The following is a 26,240-nucleotide window of genomic DNA, read 5'->3' on the forward strand; positions in this document are numbered from 1 at the left end:
GAACAGAATCTTATATCAAGTATGAGAATATTCAACTTTACTAGATAATGACAAACTGCTTTCCAAAGTGGTTGTAGCAACTTATACTCTAACCAGGAGTATAAAAGTTCTCCATAATCTCCCTTCTGACCAATATTACTATTATCAGACTTTGTAACATTTGCTCATCTAGTGGCTGAAAAAAATCTCATGAGGCTTTAATTTATGAACTAAAGTATCTCTTCATGTTTGTCATTCATGTTTTCCCTGTGGTAAAATTACTTGTTCATGTCTTTTGCACACTTTTCTATTGGTTGTCTCTTATTTTTTAATTTGTAGTGATACTTCATAAATTTGGACACTAATTCTTGGTCAGTTATTAAATTTGCAAGTACCTTTATCCAATTTGGGCTTATTTTTCTTTCCTTATGGTGTCATTTGCTGAACGGAAGTTCTTAGGTTCAAGGTAGTCCAATTTATCAATCTTTCTGTTTCAGATCTATGCTTTGTGCTTCTTATGAAATCCTTGTCTACCCCAAAGTCATAAACATCTTCATTTATATTTCCTCCTAAAGTTTAAAATGTTTTGCCATTCACACTTCAGATTTTCATCCATTTGGAATTAGATTACTATGCCATCACAAATATCAATTTTATTTTATCCATAAAATAACCTAATTGGCCCACTCCCACATCTTGACCAGTCCCACTCTGATCTCTAACACACCGTTCCCATTTATCTAAGTTATCTATTCTCTTCCTTTAGTCCACTTGCCTATCCTTGCACCAATACCATTCTGTTCATTATTATATTAAGTTTTGCTACCTGGTAAGATGAGAAGCTTCCCCTTCAAGCCTGAGCATCCTCTTCTTTGGGAGTGTCTTGATTATTCTTGGTCCTTTGTTCTTCGATAAAATTTACAGAATTTGCTTAACAAGTGCCTCAAAAAAACTTGGGATTTTGAACGGCATTTTATTAAATATAATTAATTTGCAGAGAAATGGCCTACTAATGTTACTGAACTTCCAATCCATGAACATAGTATTTCTCACCATTTATTTGTTTTATCTTAGTAACTTTCAATTAAGTTTTGTGATCTCCATACAGATTTTATACAGATTTTGTAAGATTTATTCCTATTTGTTACTATTATAAATGATATTTTTGTTGCTTATATATAGAAATGTAACTGATTATTGTATATGGATTATAAACAATGAGCTTGCTAAACTCTCATCATTTCCTATAATTTGTAGATCTTCTAGGTTTCCTTTGTAGAAAACTATGTGATCTGCAAACAATCACAGCTTTCTATTTTCCTTTCTAATCCATATCACTGATTTCTTTTTTCTTCTCTCTGTGCACTGTCTAGGACTTGTAGTTCAGTATTACAGAGAAGCACTGATTCTGGGCTTTTTGCTTTGACTCCCAATGGTAATGTTAATGTATCTACCATTTCATTAGTTAAAATGATGTTTGCTATAGGTGTTTTTTTGTTTTGTTTTGTTTTGTTTTTAGAGATGGGGTCTTTGCTGTGTTGCTGTAGTGCGATGGATGGCTATTCACAGGCACAAGGATAGCATGCTTGATTGAACTCCTGGGCTCAGGCAATTCTCCTACCTCACCCTCCCAAGCAGCAGGGAGTAGCGTGCCACCATGCCCAGCTTATAGCTCAGTTTTGAGAAAGGAAAAAAAAATCATCTTCATTTAAAGCACTTACTTTATGTGGGGTTGCAACCCTGGCTGCTCTTCGTAGTCTTCTATGAGGAAAGGCAGATTTTTAGCCCAGTGGTCCTTAAAGCTTCCAGGCAGATCCACATCAATGTTATATTCCGTAAGGGGGGTATCAAGGTGTGCATGAAGATATCGAGAATACTCTGCAGAAAGGAAATGAGATCTGACACATCCAAATACTGCTAAAGAAACTTTCTTATGGCTAGCTGCCATACAAATACTTTGTAACAAGCTGTTCTTCAATTATAAGAATTCTAAAGAGTTTCTAAATTTTAGTAAGTCACTATTAGTATATGATAGAGGTAACCTGCCACTGACTTGAGATAACAAGGTCAAATATAAGTCAGTCAGTCTGGGTCTACTTTGGCTAATTTTTTTTTTTTTTTTTTTTGAGACGGAGCCTTGCTCTGTCGCCCAGGCTGGAGTGCAGTGGTGCAATCTTGGCTCACTGCAAGCTCCACCTCCCAGGTTCAAGCCATTCTCCTGCCTCAGCCTCCCGAGTAGCTGGGACTACAGGCGCCCGCCACCATGCCCGGCTTATTTTTTGTATTTTTAGTACAGACAGGGTTTCACCGTGTTAGCCAGGATGGTCTCGATCTCCTGAACTCGTGATCCGCCTGCCTCAGCCTCTCAAAGTGCTGGGATTACAGGCATGAGCCACCGCGCCTGGCCTAGTTTGGCTAAATTTTAATCACCTTTCCAGAAAACCACTAAAAATCTCATTGTTTTCAATTCCAGAGCTTGAGAATCCAAGTTCAGTGTCAGAGCCTGGTACTCTGTCAACTGGTATATAGATTAATTGGGTATATGATTTCACCAACCGACTAATGGACTAGTGCTTATCTCTAAGAAAGCAGTGTAGGAAAAAACCCAAAGTACAGAGTACCTGCCCCTTCTGCCTGTAATTCACAAGTGCAAGCTCTACTGAACCAGAAAAAAGGGAATTGTAATTCAGGTAGAAGAAAGATGTTCTCTAATAGGTAGCCCCTAGCCACCTGGCTATTGGATACTTAATGAGGCTAGGGTGATTGAAACTGAATTTTAAATTTTATTTAATTTGAATTAATTTAAACTTGCAAACTGATACTTGATTCAATCATTAGAAAACCTCAGTATGTTTGGAACAACTTGCACATATGAACCTACTTTTTTAACTATAAATATTATAAATTCTAAATTCATATCAAGTATTTCCAAAGAAAATTTAACATCCAAATTGAGATGTACTATAGCATAAACTATACATCAGATTTCAAAGACTTAGTACAACAAACAATGTAAAGTATGTAATGAATAGCAGTTTCATATTAATTATGTTATATATTGAATGGATATTTTGGGTATACTGAATTTAAAATTATACATTATTAAAATTAATTCCACTTCTTTGATTTTCACTTTTTTAATGTGGCTACTACAAATTTAAAATTACACACACAGCTTTCCACTTTTTTTTATTTTGGACAGTCATGGTATAAAGGGCTCACAATAACAAAAAAGAATGTAGGCTTTAATTAAAAAACTGTCTTCAGAGACAGGAGATAAAAGGCGAGTAAAACTACAACTAATAAAAGGGTAACTGCAAAATTTGCTTTCTTCCTCACCTCATATTTCTCCAAAATATATGAGAATTTTGATATGAAGGAATGACAAGTCGAAGATACCAAGTTCACATTTAACAGTAAGAACCAGCTGGGAGTGGTGGCTCACGCCCGTAATCCCAGCACTTTGGGAGGCCGAGGCAGGTGGATCACAAAGTCAAGAGATCGAGACCATCCTGGCCAACACGGTGAAACCCTGTCTCTACTAAGAATACAAAAATCAGCTGGGCATGATGGCGAGCCCTTGTAGTCCCAGCTACTCAGGAGGCTGAGGCAGGAGAATGAGATGAACCCAGGAGGTGGAGATTGCAGTGAGCTGAGATTGCACCACTGTACTCCAGCCTGGTGACAGAGCAAGGTTCCGTCTCAAAACAAAACAAACAGTAAGAACCTCACAGAATGTCAGTTTCCTGCCCTTCCTGTATTCTTGGATGAGATGTGATGAGACACAAATACTCCAGATGCTTGTCACATTTGGTTCAAAATATGGCTTTTCAACTTAAGTAAAAAATGTTTTAACTTTAGAAAGTAAAAATTTTAAAAGTGGTAGAAAACGCATTTGACTGATCTTTCAAAGATATAAACATCTAGTCTCGACACTAGCACTGATAAGGTGTGGCTGTGGAGAAGTCACCTAGCCTCTTTCAGACTCCACTGTTTCATATGAAACATAAAAGAGTCAAGCAATATGATTTCTACAGCTTTGAGCATGAAAATCCAACAATTCTGTGATTTTCTGACTTACCTCGGAGATACTTCACTTTAAGATACTCAGGGCTAGCCTTCTGGCCTGGGAGAGGATCATTCAGCATAACTTTTGTTTGTGCTTTTATCCCTTCATAAAACTGTCCCATGGCAACATGGCTGAGCCCTTTCATATACTGGCACACTTCATTATATGGCTCTAGCTGCAGACACCGCTGAGGACAAAATGCTGCATTAATATCAATACGGTTTAGGAAAATTTTGAAATGCTTTATTCTTTACTCTGGAATTAGTTTCCCCTCCAGGTTCAACCAGACCTATGAACTAGTCTACAGGACAAGGGCAATGTTTTCTTCTCTTTCTTTTTGTTGGAGTAGAAACACTATTCTCAGTCCCCCTTCTCTATTCATTTCACTAAGCTTCACTGAAGAATAATCCAATAATTCCAATTACAGTGTTCTTATTTATGGATGCTCACCTTAAAGTTCTTAAGGGCTTCCTGTAAGCTGCCATGGTGGTAGAGCATCATTCCCCGGAGCTGGAGGGTTTGCACATGATTTTGGTTGAGCAACAGTGCCTTTTGAAAGCTCTCAGTGGCTGCTTCAAAATTGCCCAGTTCTCTAGGTATTTAATAATAGTGATGAATACAGTATAGATATTACGGGAAACATACAGAATAAGCTATCCTCAGAATCATGGACCAATATGTAAACAAGACACCTTGATGGGGGTGTTCCCTTTGTTACTTTTTTATAGCCTCTGACACATTACATTTCACTTACTTCTAAATCTCACCAGCTTATAGGATAACCACAGAGCTCTTGAAATTCTATGGGGAAAATTCATCTGCTGATTTCCAAAGGCAGATGCTTATTCAAACCCCTCTCCTTGATTATTCACAATGAGTCCCAAACCCTAAAAAACTGTGTAAATTTTAATATATGGATAAAAACACACTTTTCCCATTTGGAAAAAAATATACCAATTATAATCATAAACAGTTCATCACTCTCAATCAAATTCATAGCCTTAAAAATGCATTTTTTTTTTTTTGGTCACCAAAGCTGCTTTGCTTAAAATCTAGTAAATCATTATATAATTTAGAATTCTGAAAAAAGAAGTATATTTTAGAATTGTAACCATTCCAGGATGGAAATGGTTGTTATGGATCAATCTGCTTTTTATTTGCTTTTTAAATAGGTTTAGAAACCGGGTCTCACTGCATTGCTCAGGCTGAAATCAGCCTCCTGGGCTCAGGCAATGCTCCCACTTCACCTCCTGAAAAGCAGGACCCAATTCTCTATAAATAATGAACATTTTTAAAAAATATAATTCCTGCTTACATTCATACAGCACTTTACAAGGTGCTTTCAAATCTGTTTTCAATTTACATTCAATAATTCTGTGAGACAGGAAGCATAAATATCATCCCTTAAACCCCAAACAAATCCAAACACACTTTTTCCAAGTTAGTATAAGAGCTCCTCAAACTATCAGATAAATAAGCTCTTGAATGTAATCCTTCCTGAATAAGGTACCTAATAAAGGGACTTTCTGTCACTATCTTTCTTTTCTAGCTTTTGTAGCACCTTTACAAGTGAGAGGCCAGAAGCTCAGGGAAGTTAAGCACTCATACCTGCAGAACAACCAAGGCAGAACTAAGTCATGAGCTCCTTCACTCATGCCATCCTACCTCCTTTTCATAACACAATATACTTTTTTTTTTCCTGTTTTGAGATAGAGTCTCGCTCTGTCGCCCAAGCTGGAGTGCAGTGGCGCAATCTCGGCTCACCGCAACCTCTGACTCCCGGGTTCAAGCGATTCTCCAGCCTCAGCCTCCCAAGTAGCTGGGATTACAGGCACGCACCACCATGCCCAGGTAATTTTTGTATTTTTAGTAGACACAGGGTTTCACCATGTTGGCCAGGCTGGCCTCGAACTCCTGACATCAAGTGATCTGCCTGCCTCAGCCTCCCAAAGAGCTGGGATTACAGGGGTGAGCCACTGCTCCCAGCTTACTTTTTTTTTTTTTTTTTTAAGCCAAAAGTCACAATAGCTCTATTCATCAGGGCAATGCATGGGGTCAGGAAGCCAAGTTCTAGTTACAACTTCTCATTCTCAGTAGATGTACATTATAATCACAACTTTTCCATCCCTTCATTCTAGGACTCTTCAAAGAGATCACAGGAAATTTACCTTAGTTACTAAGAAAGTAGCAGCAGCATCTATACCCCAATAGCTTACAATGCCACTATTCGAAACAACAACCCTTGAAGGATGAACGTTTTCTAGACCAATACACATGCTGAAGTTAAGAGAGAATACTGTGCATATGACATCCTCTGATACAATTTTTTTTTCTGCATTTCAGAGAAAATATCAACAAGTCTATACATACTTGCACAATTCAAAATACCCATCTCCTTTGGTTAAGAAATACTATTTCTTTTAAATATTATGTGAAGCTATCTTGTCTCCCCACTCTTCAGCCTCTCTCCTACCCCAACTGTTATTATTTTACTCACCTATACGCCTGCCCTAGACTTTTATATGCATCAATAAAGTCAACTTTCTGCTTCAAAGCTTCTTTGAAGGATTCAATAGCTTCCTGTAAAAAGTGTAGAGAAAATTATTTCATTTGCATAATTGTTAAAATTGAGATTCACTTAAATCATAAAAGGATTTAAATATATATCCTACATAGTCTCTGACAGATTTTCTTTTAAATAGGAGGACTTTTAAAAAAGAGAGGCAGAAAATGCAATAAACTATAAGTCAGAAGGATTTAATTTCAGTAAACAAATGCATTACTATGAAAAATATGAGCCTTAAATTTCTCCCCTTTACAATGGGAGATCAGCTTTCCATTTTATCTATTTTATTACTAGCTACTTCATTAAAACTTTGAATACTAATCATTTCACCTTCATATTATTAATATCGTATCCTTAATTAAGAAAGGCCCTAGGACCAAAAGCAAGCCTAACAGTTGTGTGAAATAATTTAAAATGATCATAACTGGCAACATTTAAAATTGAACCGAGAGACAAAAAAGAAAGCCCAATGTGAAACTGTTTATAAAATAAGCAAAAAGGCTCCTAGATTCACCAACTGAAGGATTCCCATGATCTACCAGGAAAAAGAAAAAGTAAAACAAAACAAAACAAAAACCTTAAGTTGGAGGTGTTTGGGGTTAGCTTCCGTAGGCCTAACACCAAGCCTGTGGCTAAGAATGTGAGAACTGCTAAGCAGGCACTATCCTTTGGGAAGCTATCCTTGGAAATGCATGGTGTACTTGGCTACTGCCTAACTCCCTCTCCATCTATGAAAACTATTAATCAAGTGTACCATTCTATTTAAGTAGAAACAACCTAGGCATAAACCAACATTAAATGTACTTTTCACTGTGACTTATACACTGCAATAAAAAAATTATGACTATATAGCTTACTAACACTTTTCCTAAGGAAAAGACATATCTTACTAAAGTTACCTGCTATAAAGCATCATGATCTCTAATAGCTTTAATGCAAAAGACATGACTTTAGATAATTTTACACCTGATTAGATAATTCATAGAAGAAAACTACTGAAGATGTCACATACCTTGTACATGGTAGGCACTCAATAAATATTTAATGATTTGGTAAAGCACACAAAATTGTTTTGCAAAAGCAGTACAATTCTAATTCTTTTCAAAAAGGCACTCATTCCCTGCACCTTGATTTTCTCTGGAAGGGAGACAGCAGGACAAGACAGGCTGGTGTGCAAACTCTTCAAAGGCAACGATGGGATGACAATCTACTAATTAAGGACTCCTGCTGAATATCTACGGTTGGGTAGAGAGATGAGAATGGATAAACTTTAACATTTAAGAAATGTTAAAGATCACTTTTAGTTAGGCTTCTTGCCATGGTGTAACCTTGGTCTTTTAAGAGTTTACCACTATATTCTTAATTCGGTAAACATATATTGAGTGCCTACTATGTGCCAGAGACAGTGTGAGGTGCAGGGAAGGCAAAGATGAGCCAGTCATTATCTCTGTCCTCTAAGAATGGAGTCTAGTTAGAAAGCCAATTGTGTCACCAGGTTATCGGAATACAAATTAAGAGCTACAATAGAGATATAAGTAAGTCTCTGAGAATGAAGAGAAAGAAACCACTAACTGAGCCTGGGGTAACAGAACAGGCTTCAGGGAGGAAGTGACAATTGAGTTGGGTCTTGGAGAATGAAAAGGAATTTGGTAAAGAAAGAGGGCATTTTGGGGAGGGGAAATAGTACTGTACAGTGGCACAGATCACTCAGAAATGGTGCAGGAGTGCAGGGTGCATGGGTGGGTGCAGTGGAGAGGGAAAAGATGGGAGACCAGGCTAACGTGGGAAGCTGGGCCAGGAAAGGAAGGGCCTCCTGGGCCAAGCTGTGTAGGCAGTGAGGACTAGGGGGCTTCACACAGGTGCACGACCTCAGGAAATGTACTTTTTAGAGATGATTACTACTAGCAGCAACAAAGACAGACTAGGGATGGAAGGGAATGGGGACAGGGAGCCAAATTAGGGAGCTGCTGCAGTAGTTGGGGCAAGAGATAATGAAAGCTCAAATTGGGAAAGTGTCTCTGAGGAGAGAAAAGAAGGGTCAACCTCAGGAGACATTTTGAAAGGCAAACTACAACAGAGTTTGGTGGCTGCCTGGGTATGGGAGATGAGGGAGAAGAAAGGGTAGGAAGCTTTTAAGCTGAAGAGCTTGGGTGGGTGGCGAGAACATTAACCAAGTAAGGAAGTACAGGAGAAACGGCAGCTGCAGGTGGGGATGGGGTGGGGCAGGAGGGAATAACGAGCCCATCGGGGCGTGTTAAGTCTGGAGTGCTTGTGGACAGCTAGGTGGAGACGCCCAGGGGGCTGCCCACTCCACTTACAGCATGCTTGGACGCCACAGTTCTTCAAAGTCTGATTTCTCTTCAGCTTTTAAGAGTCTTTGGTTTCGGGGTTCCTGTCTAATCACTGCACAGCTCTCTACCTCATTCTGCCAAAGAGGGGACATAGTAGAATCAAGATTTTAAGGCGTTGGGAACAAAGAAACTACGTTTGAATGAATCAATCTCTAAACATATGAACTGGCTCTGAATTAATTTGCTTGGCAAATGCCATCCCACCATTTTCAGTCCCCATCTTTCTTACTAGTTGACAGGCAACCACCACCCTAGGGCTGTTCCTTGTAACTAAGAGAACACTCTCAGAAAACTCTCAAAGTGAAGACTGATGGTGCTTGGGACACACAGTTTGTGAAATATCCTTACGACATAGATAAAACAATGGGATTCAATAGAAAAGTTTTTGTTGTTTCCCTAGGAAGATCCAAAATGCCTGATATAACCCCTGGATTAGATAGTTGTAAAATTTGTAATGCAATATTGCCTAATATACTTCTAATGTATTACATCATATAGTAAATAAGCAATCACCGACTCAATTAATTTCTGAATTGCTGTTGGCCAAGAGAGACCACCTTTAGGATATAAAGATAGCTCAAACTCATTGGACCATTTAATACTTGTCTCTATGGTTAACAAGAGAAACAGAAAAATCTACACAAAGTTCATTTAATTCAGCCATTTCACTACCGACTCAGTTTTCCAATCTGTGTAACTGGGACACCCTCCACTCCTTCTATACCTCATGGGGATGCTGTTGGGATGAAGGAGACAGTAAGTAACCACTCTAACCTCCTCAGACAGCGGATCTATAAAAACACAAAGCAAGAGTTCCCATCTATTATACTTGCTGATGCTGTGCTTATGAGCATGGTGAAAAGGACAGAGCACCAAATAACTTGGTAGGACTAGTTTGCTGAGGGGCTTTTAATGCTCAAAATGAAAGCCCTGTTTCTAGGTTCTTATCATGCAGATCTAAAGCAAATCAAACTGAATTTCAGTTCTTGTGCAATTTGTAGTTAGTTTCTCTTTTCTGAAAAATTCTCATTTTCAAATACCCCAAAGAGCCCCATCCATCTTCCTAAACCTGGCTTTACAGTAACAATGTTAAAAGCAAAACCGTTTGCATTTGTTTACTTTTAAAAATATTTTCAACCTCTTAATACAAATAGGTTGGTATTTTTTGTATTTGTAATCTTTTTCTCCTCCATGAGATATCCAAGGGATATAATTTGAGTAGAGTACCAAGGTTCTGAGTTTTTTAAATTTAAGGTGACTGTCAGAGAAGATAAGAGGAACAGAGGGCAGATACAAAATAAACTGGACAAGTCTATCTGGCAGCTGCTCAAAGCATGTTTTAAGAAATTGCTCTCAAAGCCTACAGCTGCCAGTCTGAATCCTGAGGGGAGAGCGAGGTCTTTATTAGGAGTATCCTCCACATACTTCCAAAAGGAATGTGAGGTTTATGAAACAGAATCTGCAAAATTCCTTTTGGTTTGGTTTTTAGTGGGATGGGAGTTTTCTTTTAGAATCTGTAAAACTTTAAATTTTCACAGATAAAATAATCCATAATAATTAATATTTGATTCCTGTTTAAAGCTTACAAAGTACTTTTCACATATTTTATTGAATCCTCATGATCACTCCAAGAGGCAGAAAGTAGAATTGTTTCCACTTTATAGACATGGAAGGAGAAACTGATTGCCCATGGAGCTTGGAGTGAGAGCTCAAACCAAGACCATTCAATACCAGCTTCAATGCTCTGTCCTTGAAATTCATTATTGCACTAATACATATTGAGCACCTACTTTGTGACAGGCACTACCCTTAACACTGAGGATTTGCAATGTGCAGCCTTTTCACAGGTAAACACTCTCCCCACAACCCAATATATGTATGTCAGATCCTCAAACCACTTTCAATAATAAAATGTCTGTTCTTTCTGCAGAATACATATCCTTGCCACACACTACTGAATTGCTTCACAGCCTTCAAAGTTCTTGCTAAGTACCACCTTCTGGGGCTCCTATCAGAATGAATTGCTTTTTGGCTGTGCAGACTGACTCTATTTCATTCTCAGGCCCATCTGTCTTCCATTAGGTAGCTTGGATGTGTCCTGTGTGACAGCACCTACTGTGTGCCAGGCCTCGAGCGGCACTAAGGAGGCCCAGGTGAGGGAGGCAACTCCCTGTCAGGTTCCAGGCCCCCGGCTCCTGGCACAAGCCTTCTCACAGTGGGTTCCCCACACAGACTCAGAACATGGAATCGAGTGCCCGGGCAGGAGGAAGGGCCAGGCTGGAGGCCACGTTTCTGCCCATACTTTCAGTCAGTTCAGATAGCTTTCCTGTTTCCCTCTACCTCCTCTGCCCAGCAGTCAGGCAGTCCTCAAGCAATACTAATACAGTCAATCTCAGAAGGGTCTCCCAACCTGTTCCTGTGGTCTCTCACGGAGCTGGTCAAGTTTCATGCCCACTGACCTAGACCCAACCACTGTCACCTGGTCAGTCCTTCTGTCCTCCATCTCCTCAGCCACCACGCAGTCAGAATCTACTTCCTAAATTACAGATTTGGTCTCAGTGCTGGAATCTATGCATTTTGGCAACCTAGAATTTATAGATCCTCTGGCCTGCAAATTTAAGTCAAAATGCTTAGCACAGTACTCCAGGATAAGGACCTGCCCTCCACCGACCTTCCAGCTTCATCTCCCTTAAACCATACCCAATTACTTCCCACTCTGTGAACTGCCCATATTTCCATCTCCCCAAGTCATCACCCACACTTTCCTCTCTGCCTGAAGGCCTTTTCTTCTCCCACCTCCACCCCCTAATCCTACCCAGTCTTCCAGCTCCAGGACAAAGTCCACCTGTTCTTTGGAACTTTTTCTAACTCTGCAGTTCCAATGAATCTTTCTTATCTACGTTTTCAAAGCACTTTGTTTATATTACATTCTTGAGTATGTTTACCATATGATAAATTGTATGTGGAAAAAGCTTTGCAAACTGTATCCTCTATAAAGGTAAAGTATCATTTCTCCCACTTATTAACCTTTGATCCTTTCCCTTTCTGTATCTCCCTCCAAGAACCCATCAAAGAGTAGGAGCTCAATAAATAATAAATACCAGCCATCAATCAAACGAAATTCCTCCCACCCACAAAAGAGAAGCAGAGTCATCATATGGTACACATATGCACAACACTTTCACCTTCAGAAGTCCTCTGTGAAAGAAAGTTAAACCTTTGTATAGCATAGCTATAGGCTGGTTTTTGTTCAGTTCTAAGGACTGCTGAAAGTCTTCATGGGCTGTTGCATAGTCCTACAAAAAGGAGAGTGGGGGGAAAAATAAAATAGTATTCATTAGATATGTGAACATTTCCTAATTTTTGACTGGTAGAGAAAAAAAAATCTCAATTTATCCTCTGCCCTTTTTGGCTTTAAAGGAAACATTTCATGACACTATATATTGGTTAAATGCTTATACTACTCATTCAAACAGTTGGGAGTTTTTTAAGAAAAGCGATTGTGAGAAAAACTCACAAAGGTTTAATTTAAGCACTCTGTCTCAAGTACAAACAATTTATTTCAAATAGTATTATGGTAATAATCTGTTAGAGAAATTTCTGGTACTAGCATTTTATCATACTGGATATTTCCAAAATAATTATGCCACAGATTAACATTAAAATGTGTTATGCTGAGACTCTTTTAATATATTTTCTTTGGCACAGAAAATTGTTACTTAAAGTACTATAAGCCACAGAAATAATTGTGGCAATCATAAATGCCACTCTGATGATAAAAGACAATTGTGTCAGGCTTAGGTCACTTACATAGAGAAGCTACAGTCTGGAAAGCCATGCTAGTTCAGGGTGTGTTTCTTGGGTTGTGAAACCCAAAGAAATTCAAATTGTACCTCTAAGTTTAATAATCACATTGACAACATGCATACCTGCTTCCCTATGAGGACATTTGCGAGAAAGATTGACATACAATCCACAAACTAAATTTATCTTTCTCTGTCTTTTTTTAATGCCAGTCCAGAATTAGTTATTGCTGACAGCTCAAACAAGAAAATGTTTTTAGTACTTAATGTTCTCCACTGGGGGTTTAATTTCAGCTACAGAAAATGCTTTTATAACTCTTATGACACAGGCATATTACTAAACAGTCAAAGCCCAAATCTATCAAAGAGTCACTTTCTGAGGTCAAGGGAAAAATGAAATCTTCATCATCATAAAAAGAAATACTTCAAGACAAAAACCAGTCACCTCTGATATGAAGTACAGGGTTCCCCGATGTCTGTACAGCCGTGCTGAGGGCTGCAGTTGGATAGCTTTAGTGAGGTCATTCACTGCTTCATTAATTCGTCCCAGAGGGGACAGAATCTAGAAATCCCAAACATGTAATCAGGAAGAATACCAATGACCAACCCTAAAATCCCCATGTTTTTGACTCTTCAATTCCACTTCACCATACTCCACTCACAAAATTACTCTCAGCAGGCTGCAATCCTTGACCCCATATACTATGCGGTGGGGTTCAAAGTCAACCAGATGAGGTGCCACTAATCTTTGTCCAGTCAAGCAGGAGGCTGATGAACTATGACTGCAGCAACTGCCTTGTCACTATTTCACATTCTGGGTTGTACCAGATGTTGCTTTTCTTGCAATGTGATTTTTTTTCTTGACTTTATCTTTTAAATCAAAATGTGGCATATATACACAAAGATGTCAAAATTAACCTGAAAGATAACTTTGAACCATTAAAATAGACAAATTATTGGACACAGATTAGAGTCCTCCATGGTCTTTAGCTCTGTCCTCTATGGTAAGAGAGCTGAATGACAACTTCTAAGATTGCAGATGCTCTTTAAGCCCTTTTGTGTAACAACTTTTAACTCATGAGTCATGATGTGCAGAGTAGGAGGAAAAATATCTGCAAGCCTGTTTGGAAAAGCTCTTTTGAGCCAGCAATCAGTTGTATTCAGGCAACATGAAAATACAGAAGACAGTTCAGAATGCAAAAGCAAACCAAAAGGACATAAGAAAATCCAAAATTAGTATCAGTGTTCATGCAATCAAGCCCAAGCACTTTATCCTGAATGAACGTCCTTAAATTAGGGTTTATTTTGTTGTTATTTTAGAGACAGGATCTCACTCTGTCACCCAAGCTGGAATGTAGTGGCACAATCATAGCTCACTGTAACCTCGGACTCCCGGGCTCATGCAATCCTCCTACCTCAGCATCTTGAGTAGTTTAGGCTACAGGGTCGTGCCATCATGCCCTGCTAATTTATTTTTTTAAATTTTTTGCAGAGGTAGGGGGTCTCACTACATTGACCAGGCTGGTCTTGAACTCTTGGCCTTGAGCAATCCTCCTGTGTTGGCCTCCCCAAATTTTGGGATTACAGGCATAAGCCACCATGCCCAGCCTATTCTATCCTTATTAGACAGGTTATTTCTACCAAATTTTATAATTTCCTACTCTACAGAAGTTTAAAACCAGCAAGAAAGAGGACTCGGGCAGGCCTATCACCAGTAGTAAGCATGATAGCTCAGGAAGAGGAAAGAAATTGAATATATGTCTGAGAATTCAAAAAGCACAGTGGGCTGGGGTTGTATTTGGGAAGGAAAATCATCCCTCCCTAGTTTATCAACCCCTAGCTACATAACTGAATTATCATACCCCAGCAGACAATCAATATGCATAATAATGAGTAACTTTAAAAAGTTAACTTATGTTCATCAAATATAGAATATTTCAGAAAGCATGAAAGTGAAAGATTTCTCATAAAATGACTTCTGACATATATAAATGGTATGTTATAATTTAGCTGGAAAATTCAGCATGTAGTAACATTATTGCCCAATAATGCCAGAAAAAGAGAATATTATTATACATTTTTAAGACAATTAAAAATTATTTTTCTAATTACAATGCCATTTTTGATAAACAGTAGCTTTTTATTAGATATGTAAATTGTAAAGACCTGTTAAATAATTCTTACCTAAATATACTTAATTTAATTCATGATTTACCAGATTTTAACATAAACCAGAGTAATATAGGGGAAAAAACATCAGTCCCCTCTCCCGGAAGCAGATGATTACCAAACTTGTCACCAAATTAGCCACTAAACACCAACTAAATACCAGCAAGTCTCATGTAGTGATAAACTATAGTCACTTAACCCTTAGGGTTACAATTCAAAATAGATAAGAGGCAAGAAATTAAATCATTCACTGACAAAGATTTTATTCAAAAAGCCAAATCCCCAACAAAACAAAAATTCACTTTAAGAGACTGAACTGTAAGCCACAATAATCTTGAGAACAAAAATACCATAAATATAGTTTTTAAATTCTTACACCCTTAGCACTTCCTTTACTAGTTTTCTCTCTCAAAAGAGAAAATAAAAAGTAATTTTTTCTTTAGTTCAACTATGAGATCATATCAGATGATTAAAAGTTGTTTTATTCAGACTAAATACATTACCATATATGAAGCCTAGACAGCTTATTATTTTAAGAAAGTAAAATAAACACATTTCACTTAAAAACATAAAACAGAATGCCTTTGTACAGACTCTCTTCCCTGCGCTGAACACTCTCCTCCATCTTGTCCCCACCACACCATGGGATTGGATCAGCTCTAGCCTCGCTTCCTCCGATGGCCTCAGCAAACACTCCCAACATTCCTCTTCTTCTCTTCCCAAAGAAGCGCCTCCTCTGTCTACTTGAGCCAGTATTACATGGCATCTTCACCACGTATTATCTGTCTCTATGTCAAGCTCCTTTAAGATGTGGCTGTAATCATCCTCACTTATCTATGTATCCATGCAGCTAGGTCTATATTATAAGAATTACATTTAAGTGCTTACACACATACACATCAGCAGAATGAACGCTTCCAAAGGCTGTGAATTCCAGTTTGACCTAACAGTCATATCAAGTCTTGCTAAAGTATGTCACATATACAGTAAATATTATGTGTTATATTTTTCAATGAATAGCTATAATATTATGTGTTATATTTTTCAATGAATATTATGGGTTATATTTTTCAATGAATATTATGTGTTTTTCTTTTGTGTTATATTTTTGTGGTTTTTTTGTGTGTTTTTTTGTGTTATATTTTTATGTGTTATATTTTTCAATGAATATCTATAGAAGTAGTACACGTCATATTTTCATACTAAATATTTTCAACCACATATTTTCATACTAAATATTACTCTTCTATGTTAGTTCAGGAATATCACTCAGTCCATAGTTTTCTATTAATTTCAACTATGCTTAAAGGCATTAAGTACCTACATAGAAAAACATAAGAGTTTTAAGGGAGCATTAAAATTTACAAGTAATAAAGTAATAGGAAAAAAATTGAGATTCAACTAATCCAATAACAACAGAGGGAAAAAGAAAGCCACACTCACTTCTGCTCGCTGCTCAAATACCTCTGGACGATCTGGTTCCAAGGTAATTACTCGGCTCAGTTCGAACAGAGCAAGCTCAGCATTCTTAATGTCCTTGAAAAGGCATTAGCTTAGTATGAGACATACTGTTACTCAAAACCAGGCTGAAAAGATTTTCTGAGAAAACTAATAATTTAGTAATGATATAACCAATTGTTTAAAAATAAATATGAACTTCACTTCTATGTAAGAGATGTGCCATGTCAAATCAGTCATGATATTGTAATTATTTAACTCACTCAAGTCTACCTACTTACTCAACAATAACATGTTAGACCCGGCTACCTATCACAAATTCCACAGATGGCAGGATATTATCTAAACTTAATCTACTTAAACATGGAATCAACGAATCTCAATGGATGAGTACGTGGATACCAGCACATGAAATGAGGCTGACCTGTGGCAGCGGGGGAACAGAAATGGGTCAAGACAGTGTCTATCAAAAACATAAGCCTATAAATCTATACCTTAAGAAGTTTAGGTAAGTTCTCTTTAACATTTGCATGTTACTTTTATATTAAAAATGCATGTGTAACTTTTTATTAAATATACACGCAAATTTAATCTCAAGATGTATAATTTTAAAAGATGAGAATTAGGAAGAGGCAGCTCTGAACTTTACTACTGCAACTTCAACCTGGTTATTTATTGATGCTCTGAGTAAAATATCATTTCCTTCCTAAGCACTTCCATCATTCCCAATTCTAAATTCATTCTCAGTCCTCTATGTCTCAGAAGTATACAAATACACAAAGTTCCTCCAATAGGCCAGCACAAGGTTAGTATAATATTAATTGTAATATTTTATAAATTGTAATAAAATAAAAATGTTAAACATTTTTAATATTTTAATGAAAAAGTTGCAAAAGTGGTATTTCTCTCTCAAAGCACAATTTCACACAAATATTTTTAGTATACAATAAGACAATAGAAAAAGTTTGCATATAATGTCCTAGACTAAAAATTTGGAAAGCTGAACTTACACCATTTCGTGATTTACTATATAATTTCAGGAGTCTTCCTTTTTATACCATAGTACCTTTGTTTGTGTAAAATATGATTATTATGGTCCTCCTCCAGCCTTCCTCAGAGAAATAAGGGGAATAATTTGATTACAGCTACAAAGATATTACACCTATGTGCAAAAAGTATAAAATATAACAAATAAAAATAAATTTTACACGCCTAAAAAAACCTTTTGTTCTTTCATCAACCTTTAATAATTGTGAAAGGAATTCAAACTCTAAGTCCTACTGCACTATTGATGCCCAGTCTCCACTTGGACCATTGAATATCTCTTGGGAATGTAAGCAGGGTCTCGTGCTTTTCTTAGTCTATCCAGTTCATCAAAGTTGACTTCAGAAGATCTGGGTGGAAATCCCCAGTCCACCACTTACTAGCTGCCATTTTCTCATCTGTGAACTGGAATGATAGATACCACTCCACATCCCATCAAGGGTCAATGAACAGTAGCAGTCTAGCAAAACCCTGGTCTGTGTCAGGTCATGTAGGCACTATGGCAATCGTAACTATTACATACTCACATGTAGTCCCTTCTTTCCATAGGCTATCCCTCGGCCATAAATTGCACTAACCAGATCAGGCTCCTCCTAGTCAGACCAAAACAGAAACACGTCAAAAACCATAAACAAAACAAAACAAAACAAAAAATCAGTTTCTGCTTAAAGCACGTTAATGCTGCAAGTGACAGCTCTACTTCTTTATGCTACGACCACTCATAAGTCAATATGCAGTCTCCAACCTGAAAAGTCCATGTTCTTAAAGCTCATCTGTATGAAATGTGATAAAAGTTTCATGTTGAAAAAAATAATAAAGAGAGAAGGGAACCAACATTACGGAGCAACATGCTGGTTTCTTTCACAGAGTCATCTTATTTAAAATGCAATCCTCTCAACAACTCTGGCAGCATCAGCAATCACATCTTACAGAGAAGAAGGAGGCTCAGAGGGGTAAAGAGATGCGAGCAAAGGATTAGGTAATGCCTGTAACTAGTGTGTTTCCTTTCATATATCCATGAAATAACCTGAAAAGGAAAGAACCACTCAGTGCCAACACAATGACGAACTAAAAATGAGGCTGCACTGAAATCTGTTGGAGATTAATTCAACCCTTCATACTAATGGGTTGAAATAAAAAACCAGACTCTTTTTGCAGCCTGCTCCCATGCTTTCTCCCGTTATTCTGCAATCCAGATGGGGTGGAGGAAGCACCTATCAGGACCAAGGACAAAACATCTGTTGACCCCAGCCATTGAGTCCTCACACACAGGTTAGTTGGTGAGTGAATGAAATGCCTCTCATCTACATTTAGCCTCTACAATTTTTACTTCTCTGAATGGTTCGCTATACGGTTAAGAAAGAAGAACAAACAGCTGCCTCTGGCTATAAGGTCCTGGGTGGAAGTCTTGCACTGCTAAGGGATTTAATAGAACGGCACTGGATTCTCCAGAAAGAAACTGCAAAAACTTGACAGATTAATCTATTATTCAGTTTCAAATCTGAGCTAGGGTATCTGCCAGTATTATAGAAAATGAACACATTCACTTCAATGATGAGTAAATGGGAAAAAATAAAGGAGAAGATAACACGCATTTAAATTTTCCTAAAGGCTACTCAAATAGAATGAGATGCATCTATATCCAGTGGTAAACTGGCATATCACTGGCCACAACCCAGACAGCAGATTGGACTACATGGTGTATGAAAAATCGCAAAAATTCAACTAAACAATTTTAGGTTTCTAGCTTCTCTTAGAACATCAAAAGATCCAACAAACATGGGCCCACATTTTGGCATTCTCACACAGCAATAAATAAGAGACTAGAGCTAAGCACTGGCTGTCTCTTTAGATGAGAGGTACAAGTCCATCAGTTCACCACAGGGCCTACCCATCACAGCCATACTGCACCAACTCTCTTTACTCATGTTACCTCCCTGGCCCCTACAAAGTTCTGGATTTATGAGTTATATGTAACTGGCATAGAGGTTGCTCATGCTATTTTCTAAGAGGGGTAGGGAACAGTACATGTTATAGACCTACAGAAAGATGGTAGTCATATTTCATAAATCACACTTATATGTGATCGTGTGAGCCATTATGTGCACAGAAAGAACCTCTCCAAAATGCTACCAGGAATTTCCTCTGGGGAGTGAGATTACTAGATATATTCCCATTGTACTTAATATATTGTTATATTCCTGTTAATTGTTTAAAACAGACATGCTCATTATAATCAGAAAAAAGTACGTTTTAAGTAATACATGCTTCACTGTAAAAATTTTAGAAAATGAAGAAAAGCACCAAGCAGAAAGTAAAGGAGCCCTATAAGCCTGCCACCCAGAGATAAGCACTTTAAACATTTAAGTATTCTTCCTGGCTTAAAGGAAGGCAGAGTAAGTGGTTTGGATGGAGAAAGGATACAGGTGTCAGGGGGAAAAGGGGAACAGGAAAAAAGGGAACCTAATGAGGAATTCAAAGTAAGACTGGCTCCATGCTTTTCTGTAGCAAAAAAGCCAGAAGACAGAACAGTCAACAGTCGAACAGAACCCTGGCCAGGCTGGGGTGGGAGGCGGTAAGCCCAGTGAGCTCATCCTCTACAGCAGGGGTGTCCAATCTTTTGGCTTCCCTGGGCCACATTGGAAGAATAATTGTCTTAGGCCACACATAAAATACCTTACCACTAATGATAGCTAATGACCTAAAAAAAAAAAAATCTCATAATGTAAGAAGCTTTACAAAGCTGTGTTGAGCCACATTCAAAGCCATCCTGGGCTGCATCTGGCCCATGGGTTGGACAAGCTTGCTTTAGGATAACATACATCTCCAGGAAGAACCAAATCTATGCTCAGATTTGTTATGGTTCAAAATATATTATCCAAGCCGCTTTTCTCCTAACTGAGAAAAAAGTTTACTCCAGATGACCAAGAGGTGAATCAGAAAAAGATGTAAATAAGCAGTTATTCTACAAATACAACTGGCATCCCCACACACCCATGGCCAGGACTGGTGCTCTGGCATCCTCCTGCTCTCCAGCTCACACACCCCTCACCAAATCCTGGCCATCTCACCTCCTGAACAGATCAGCATCCTCCCGCCCACTCCATCAGCCACTGCCCTATTCTAAGCCTTCCTCTCTCACCTAGAATACTGTGATCACCTTACCTGTTCCCATTTCTTCCCATCTATTCTCCAGATATACACCAAGATTATATTTCTAACACTAAAGTCTCATCATATCACTTCCCTAACTGAAATTATTCAGTGACTCCCCAACACCTAATACAGTGACATTCAAACTTTTTAAACTCCAAATCACTGAAATACATTTTACATTACAATCCAGTACACACATACACATGTGCACAATATATACACACGTATCAGAAAACAGTTTCACTAGGTTACATCTAGGACTTCCTATACACAATGGAATCTGATATTTTCTAGTCCAGCATATTTCACTTTAAAAAAAAAAGTGCTAATCTTGACTTGCCAATTAATTTCAGGACCCACTAAAGGGTAGCAACTCACAATACAAAAAAAAAAGGTAACATCTAAATGGCTCTGCAGAAAATATTAATCATTTTCCTGCTTACTGTTCAGCCTCATCTCCTTCCTCTTTTTTTTTTTTCCTTTTCATAAAGACAGGGTATCACTCTGTCACCCATGCTAGAGTACAGTGGTGCAAGCCTAGCTCACTACAGCCTCAAACTCCTGGGCTCAAGTGATGCTCCCGCCTCAGCCTTTCGAGTACCTGAGGCTATAGGAGTGCACAATCACACCAGGCTAATTTTAAAATTTTTTTGTAGAGATGGGAGTCTCACTTTGTTGCTCAGGCTGGTCTCAAGCTTCTGGGTTCAAGCAATCCTCCTGCTTCAACCTCCCAAAGTGCTGGGGTTACAGGCATGAGCCACCACACCCAGCTTCATTTCATGCCCTAGAAATCAGAACCATTTAATAATTCCCTACATACAAGATGCCTTCCCAAATGCAGTGCATTTGCAAATGCTATCTCTTCTGTCTGAAACACTCACCCATTGCCTCGGTCCTCAAGAAATTCCTTTGATCCCTTAAGTCTCAGCTCAAACACCACCTCTGGATTCCTTCCAGATGCCCCTGGAAAATAAATATGCTCCTTCTCCTTTATTCCCACTGTTCACTGTATGGATGTCAGCCATTCATTCCATAATTATTTACTCAGGGCCTACTGTTAGCTATCTCAGGTTCCATGTGCTAGGAATACCATGCAAAGCCATGCTATTCTTGCCACCTACCAGGAATAGCAAGCAAAAACCAACACAGAAGACAAGGATTTGCCTATCAAAGTCAGCTCTGTTAAGCCTGTTCTTCCCAAAGGGGAAGCAAGCAGGACAACATGGCTAATAATGGTGGGGTGCAGTCAATGGAAAACAAGAGCCCGATCCAGGGTAACAGGAAGGCAAAGCTCTATGACAGATGTGCCACAGTGAATGATGTATGGTGGGCCTCCAGCTCTTGAAGCTGGAACATTTTTATAGTAATAAAAATTTTAAATTAAAAAAAAACCCAGCAATTCAAAATTTTGCAACAGCTGAAATATCCGAACACTGACAACTTCCTAAAGGTAGCCATCATCATCTTGACGGCAGGAGGCTCACGCGGGCCTCCCCTCAAGTCATCCTATGGTCTCATCATTACTAGAGCACTGAATTGATTACTGTGCTTATCTGTAAAGTATTTAGGTTTTCTCTATTCAATTTATTCTTTCTTTTTTTTTTTATTTTTTATTTTTGAGACGAAGTCTCACTGTCACCCAGCTGGACTGCAGTGGCGCGATCTCGGCTCACTGCAAGTTCCACCTCCAGGGTTCACGCCATTCTCCCACCTCAGCCTCCTGAGTAGCTGGGACTACAGGTGCCTGCCACCATGCCCAGCTAATTTTGTTTTTGTATTTTTAGTAGAGACAGGGTTTCACCGTGTTAGCCAGGATAGTCTCAATCTCCTGACCTCGTGATCCGCCCGCCTCCGCCTCCCAAAGTGCTGGGATTACAGGCCTGAGCCACCATGCCCGGCCCAATTTATTCTTTCTTTTTAGAATTTTTTCCTAACAGTCAAGAAGGACATATAATTATTGTGGCTGTTATATCTACAGTCTAGTATTAAGCCTTCCTAAATTTAAATAACAGATTTTATTACTTTTAAAAGTTGATACAACTTTATTTATTATTTTATCTATCATTAGCTAAAAAGCCAAAAACTTTTCTTTATGGAATGGCATAGTAAATTATTGGGTTTTTCCAAATAAAAACCAACGTTTATTCCTAAAAACAAATTGAGCTCTGAAGAGCAATTTTTCAAAATATTTTTATAATATTTATACTTTATAAAGTTTTCAGAAACTTTTTGAAAAGTTTCTTTAAAAAGTTTCTATACTCTTAAAAAGACTGAAATGAAAATGAATACTTCAATCTTCCAATTTTACTTTATGCAACTGCAAAATCATGGTATAACAGTTGCCTAAATGGTGTTGTGTCTACTTAGGTGTCTCAATTCTCAAAAAAAAGAGTCTAATATATTATCCTCATTTCATTAGTTATATAGTGACTTTAAATTTTACAGTATTTACTGTGTTTACCACTACAAGGTTGGCTTTTTTATTAAAACTGGAAAGTCACTGGATCTAAAAACAAACAAGTCGAAACAGTCAGTAGATAAGCAATGTAATGAGGATTAGATTTCACCTAAGTGACAAACACACGTATTTGCATAAAGGATGCAAATAGAATTTTAAATAATTCTATGCAGAGGAATGTTTTCAATTTTGAATGCTAATGTAAAATAGGAAATAATGTTCTTTTACAAGTTCAGTTCCACTGGAATCAGATCAAAATCAGATGAGCTCAAGGTCACATAATGAATAGCAAAGGCCAAGTTACCTCATAAAATTGTTGAAGCATTTATGTTATACCCATCCCTGCATGACGACCAAAGCAGCACAGAAATCAGGAAAAAGTTCTACTTTTCAACTCAAGAACACTATTATTGATGCACTGACACATGTGGAAGTGACTTCAGGGCATTGGCATAGAGGCAACACTAAGTTATAAGCTTTAAAAATCAAGAGTTTCCAACGCAGACTGACATTTATTAAACCCTGTCATTGTGCTCAGTTAGAAACCTTGATACTTCCTTAAAGGAAAATCAAACCACAGGGAATAAACATTCCAATAAACACCTTGAAAGACTGAGGATTATGGAAATATTTCCCAGGTTTGTAACCTGATGGTCAAACCAAGACAACAGGAAAGGCATAAGAGCTTTATATCAAAAAGTCATTCTGGAGTTAAAGTACCCTTTATATGTAGATTTGAAAATCATATTAAATGAGCTTATCAAAATAGTGATTCTAATAAAATCCAAGCCCCCGAGTCCCCATTTGTTGCCTGCTTCTATAAACAGAATCATATTCCATGCTCTGCTGCTTCATACTGGAGTTCACAGGCTGTCTAAAAAAAAAAAAAATTGCCAAGAGTTAATGAACTCAAGAAAACCAAAAAGTCTGTACATGAATAGCTACCACTTTGTAGATTTGTTAAAGGACATTTACTGGCGTAAAAACACTGTGTTTTTGCATATCTAGAAGGTCCTGCAAGGAACAGGTAAAAATTTATTAGCATACACAGAGAAAAATGGTTCTCAAGTGATATTTAGCTCCGGTACAATGTGAAGAATGAAAAGTAGTAGAGCAACATCTGTGTAGGCTTGAAGAAAAGCTTCATCACTATTCTGAAATACTGGATATGAAAAAGTATTATTGAGATAAAAATGTATTTCATACTGCAAGAAATTTTATCACTACACTTGCCAACAAAAGAAAAAAACAAAAAAGAAAAGAATAATTAGATTTAGAGAATAATCATATGTGTAATACATAATTTAAAGAGAATAATTTATGCAAATTATGATTCGTGATGAAAAAAGGAGTTTTAGTCAATTGGAGAAGAAGTGATAACTATTCTTTGGACATTTGCTACCACCTACTTTTACAGTCTCTCGATGACACTGGCTATCGAGAATTTGATGAAAACAACAGAAAACTCAAACAGAGACTGCGTGCATCAATTTCAAACATAAACTCTAATATAGAAAAGTTTTGTCCAGAAAAGTAGGATCAAGTTTCTTATTACAACTTTTGAAAACAATTTTAGCATTTAACATCAAATCTTCATATTTTCTTTCTTTTTTTCAGAGACAAGTTCTTGCTCTCTAGCTGGAGGATAGAATCTTCGAATTTTCTATTTCTTATCAGTCATATAATACAAGGAAAATGTGACAGATTTTCACAAAGCTTTATCTGGATGCCTCCAAATTATTCTTGTTTACCCATGTGCCATGCAAATATTATTTCCACATGTGCCATGATGTGGAAAGAGCTGGGAAGCACTGAGATAAAGGGTAAGGAGAGAGAGATCACTGAGAAAAGCACCAGCAGGAAAGCCAAGGGCATTCTTGCTGCTAATAAAAATACGTTATAAATGACGACCCAGTTCATTCTTCTGCATCTGAACTTTCCACTGCCTTTATCCCTCCCCCATCAATAGTCTGAACTGCAAGCAAAGCAGTCCAACCTTATAATCCACACATTCTCAAAGAGAGATTTCCCAGCTGAAAGCAACCCATTGTATCAGATGAAATGCAATATCACATTTCAATACATTATCTTCTTTGCACAAAGAGAAAAATGCTAATATACGTTCTGAACACAATTGCAAGAGAAATGTCTTACAACTATAAATGGACAAAGGCATATTATAGAGCCATCAAAAATAAGATTGTAGAAAAATACTGAAAAACATTTACAGCATAGAATTAAGTGAAAAAGTAATATAAAACAGTACATATATTCAGATTATAAAACAAATGCATACTTTGAAAAGGCATAAATAAAAAATTTAAACAATGTTAAAGTGGCAGAATTCGGAAATTTTTTATTATTTAAAATATTTTCTTTAAGAGTATTATATTGTCTTCAACCACAATGGTAATAGCATTTTCAAAAAGTTGAATAAAATAATACATCTGCAAATTCCTACTTTCTGCTGGATTCTACACTCCAGCCTGGTTGCCTTAAATTAACTGATATTTGCTCCTATAAATGTATCAAAACCTCCCTTTCAAATCAGGGTCAAGTGTTAACTGTGTAAAAGTGTTTGCTTACCTTTTATAACACTGCCAATACTTAACAGAAAGGTGATTTTTAAAACTATTCATAATCTACCCTTTGTACTTTAAATTCCACTGAAGAATAGTGTTCCACATGACCACCCAAATATACCACTCCTTGGATCCAAAGACCTCAAAGTAATAACTAAAAATATCTCATCAATTGTTTGAGAATGAAGATATTATCAATATAATTAACCTTATTTTTAAAGAGAAAACAAAAGCAGAGCTAAAATTTCAAAATGAATCATTTAAATTAAGTCTGCCTGCTAGACTGGAAGGTATTTGTTGGCACTTGCTATGGTTAACACAGATGAATATACCAGAATGGTACTTTGACTAGCCAAAATTTACTAAGCACTTACTATATGCCAGGCACCGGGTACTAAGTACTTTAATAGGACATTTCATTTAAACCAAAAAAGAATTTTTCTGGAGGTAGTTATTATTATCTCCATAACTCAGGAGTTTAAATAACTTGGTAGCAAGAAGCAAAGTGGATTAGAATTAAGGCATCTCTAGCTCTAAAATCCATGTCTTCTTCACTGGAAAGACACATCAACAATCAATAAATGGTTAGGCACCAACAGTGCATA

General features: G+C 37.5%; 1 protein-coding gene across 7 annotated transcripts in view; it reads right to left on the reverse strand.

Moving 5' to 3' along the window:
- Window positions 1–26,240, reverse strand: part of TTC13 (tetratricopeptide repeat domain 13) — a 74,247-nt gene that overhangs the window by 21,586 nt on the left and 26,421 nt on the right. For 3 of the 7 annotated variants that reach the window (XM_032137356.2, XM_032137355.2, XM_032137358.2), the window contains exons 5-12: window positions 17,967–18,032; window positions 16,381–16,473; window positions 13,214–13,330; window positions 12,151–12,261; window positions 6,546–6,628; window positions 4,499–4,640; window positions 4,061–4,235; window positions 1,701–1,857 (exon numbers count right to left, since the gene is read on the reverse strand). In XM_032137356.2, the coding sequence (XP_031993247.1) occupies window positions 1,701–1,857; window positions 4,061–4,235; window positions 4,499–4,640; window positions 6,546–6,628; window positions 12,151–12,261; window positions 13,214–13,330; window positions 16,381–16,473; window positions 17,967–18,032 (944 nt within the window). The remainder of the gene's footprint in view (window positions 1–1,700; window positions 1,858–4,060; window positions 4,236–4,498; window positions 4,641–6,545; window positions 6,629–12,150; window positions 12,262–13,213; window positions 13,331–16,380; window positions 16,474–17,966; window positions 18,033–26,240) is intronic. The other 4 variants (XM_032137360.2, XM_032137359.2, XM_032137362.2 and 1 more) reach the window with 2 other exon arrangements.

The sequence above is a fragment of the Hylobates moloch genome, unplaced genomic scaffold (genome assembly GCF_009828535.3).
Source record: "Hylobates moloch isolate HMO894 unplaced genomic scaffold, HMol_V3 SCAFFOLD_18, whole genome shotgun sequence".
Classification (NCBI taxonomy): Eukaryota; Metazoa; Chordata; class Mammalia; order Primates; family Hylobatidae; genus Hylobates; species Hylobates moloch.